Source organism: Myotis davidii, unplaced genomic scaffold (genome assembly GCF_000327345.1).
Source record: "Myotis davidii unplaced genomic scaffold, ASM32734v1 scaffold496, whole genome shotgun sequence".
NCBI classification, from domain to species: Eukaryota; Metazoa; Chordata; class Mammalia; order Chiroptera; family Vespertilionidae; genus Myotis; species Myotis davidii.
In genome coordinates, this window is record NW_006289398.1 from 7,556,094 (window position 1) to 7,558,060 (window position 1,967).

The 1,967-nt window shown below is 59.4% G+C and overlaps 1 protein-coding gene across 1 annotated transcript in view; it reads right to left on the minus strand.

Annotated features, from left to right (window-relative positions):
• ANKRD55 (ankyrin repeat domain 55) overlaps positions 1-1,744 on the minus strand; it is a 97,591-nt gene extending 95,847 nt beyond the window's left edge. The window contains exon 1 of the mRNA XM_015562614.1: positions 1,573-1,744. Within this exon, the coding sequence (XP_015418100.1) occupies positions 1,573-1,744 (172 nt within the window). The remainder of the gene's footprint in view (positions 1-1,572) is intronic.
• Positions 1,745-1,967: the final 223 nt, after the last annotated feature.

Genomic DNA, 1,967 nt, shown 5'->3' on the forward strand with positions numbered 1-1,967 from the left:
GGAAACCGAGCCATGCCTGGGACCTGGAACACCCGCCCCAGCTCGGCAGCCGGGGGGGACCTTGTGTCAAACAGGGAGGATGGGCCTCTGCCCGCCCCCGAAGTGGAGAGTGACAGCTCAGGGGTGACAGCCCCTTTCGTGACAGTGATGCGCACACGCTCCACCATGAGGAGGGGCTGCCGGTTGGAAGCACAGATTCCAGACGTGGCTCCTCGCGAGGAGCACCTGCAGCAGCGGCCGCCCCAGCCTCTCCAGGGGCTGCCGGGGTCACTGGCCATTAATGTGGTCGCGCATGAGCCCCGTTCCCTCCGGCCACTTCACTCTGCACCCGCCTCTCAGCGAGGGCCGCTCTCCCCACCTCCCCGGGCCCTGGTGGCATCTGCAGACATGCTCGCTGTCTCCACGAGGGGGCGCCGTGGGTATGTGGGGCCCCGGCCAGGGAGCTGCTGACCACCTGGGTGTCCGCACAGCCAGCCCCGGTCAGCAGCTGCCCTTCCTGCACCCACAGCCCTCACACCCTCACACTAGTGGCCCTGTGCATGAAATTCGTGCACAGGTGGGGGGTTTCCCTCAGCCCAGCCTGCACCCTCTCCAACTGGGGACCCCTTGGATAGGGCTTAAACCAGCAGTCGGACATCTCTCTCACAATCTGGGACCACTGGCTCCTAACCGCTCACCTGCCTGCCTGCTGGCCTGATCGCCCCTAACTCAGGGGTGGGCAAACTTTTTGACTCGAGGGCCACAATGGGTTCTTAAACTGGCCCGGAGGGTCGGAACAAAAGCATGGATGGAGTGTTTGTGCGAACTAATATAAATTCAAAGTAAACATCATTACATAAAAGGGTACGGTCTTTTTTTTTTAGTTTTATTCATTTCAAACGGCTGCCCTAACCTCTCTGCCTGCCTGCCTGATCGCCCCTAACTGCCTCTGCCTCGGCCCCCACCACCATGGCTTTGTCTGGAAGATGGCCGGTCAACCCAGGCTAATTAGCATATTACCCTTTTATTAGTACAGATTAGAGTGAATGTGGGGTGCATGGGCATGAAAATGCTGGATATGAGCAAAGCCTCTGCCGGGTTCAGAGCTGCCCAGGTGAGCAGACAAGAGGTGCAGGGGGTCAGGTACGGGGGCGGGGCCGGTGCAGGGGCAGAAGGGCCTTTCAGAAGCTGTGGTCCCAGGGGACAGACCTGCTCCCTGGATGCTAGCCTGCTGGTGAGAATGGGGGACGTGTTAGGAGCTGCTGTGTTCCTGGCAATCCCTCGCTTGTGCAGAGCACACTTCCCGCCCAGGCGGGTCTTTCCAACGTGATGCCGTTGGCTGTAGGAAGACAGCGCTCAGGCCAAGCCAGAGTCCGTCCCCCTGCCTCCTCCTGCTCCTTAGAGACGCCATTCTGGGTGACGCGTCCCTGGAGGGGTCTGAGCAGGGGCAGCCACGCCCGGCTCTGAGAGCTCACAGGGAAGAACTTTGCCTTCTCTGCAGAACCAGAGCACGGAAATCACGCCTCGGTAACTCGCAGTGCGTGCGGAAATGTGCTTCTCTCCCCGAGACGGTAATTCATTCCGTGTCCTTACCCCTCGACAGGCCCTCCCTGAGCGCGAGTCGGCAATCGCCTCTGGAAACTCTGTGGACCTCGTCCGGGCGCTCACTCCTCTCACTCTCTTTCCCGAGAGACTCGTCACTCATCTGCTCACCCAGGGAGCAGGCCAGGCGCCGTTCACTGGAGGAACGCAGCCTCCGGCTCATGGCAGAGGGTAGCTTTTCTCTCTCTCTCTCTCTCTCTCTCTCTCTCTCTCTCTCTCCCAAGACCAGCCTCTGGAAACAGAATACTTTAAAAGGAAAAGACCAGAACTTGTTTTTCAATGAGTCGAGAACAACAGGCGCCATTGTAGCCCAGAGCGAGGGTCTTGCATGCGATTCGGGGAAATCCATAACAGCCCATTGTACGCGAGCTCGAGATTAGATTAAA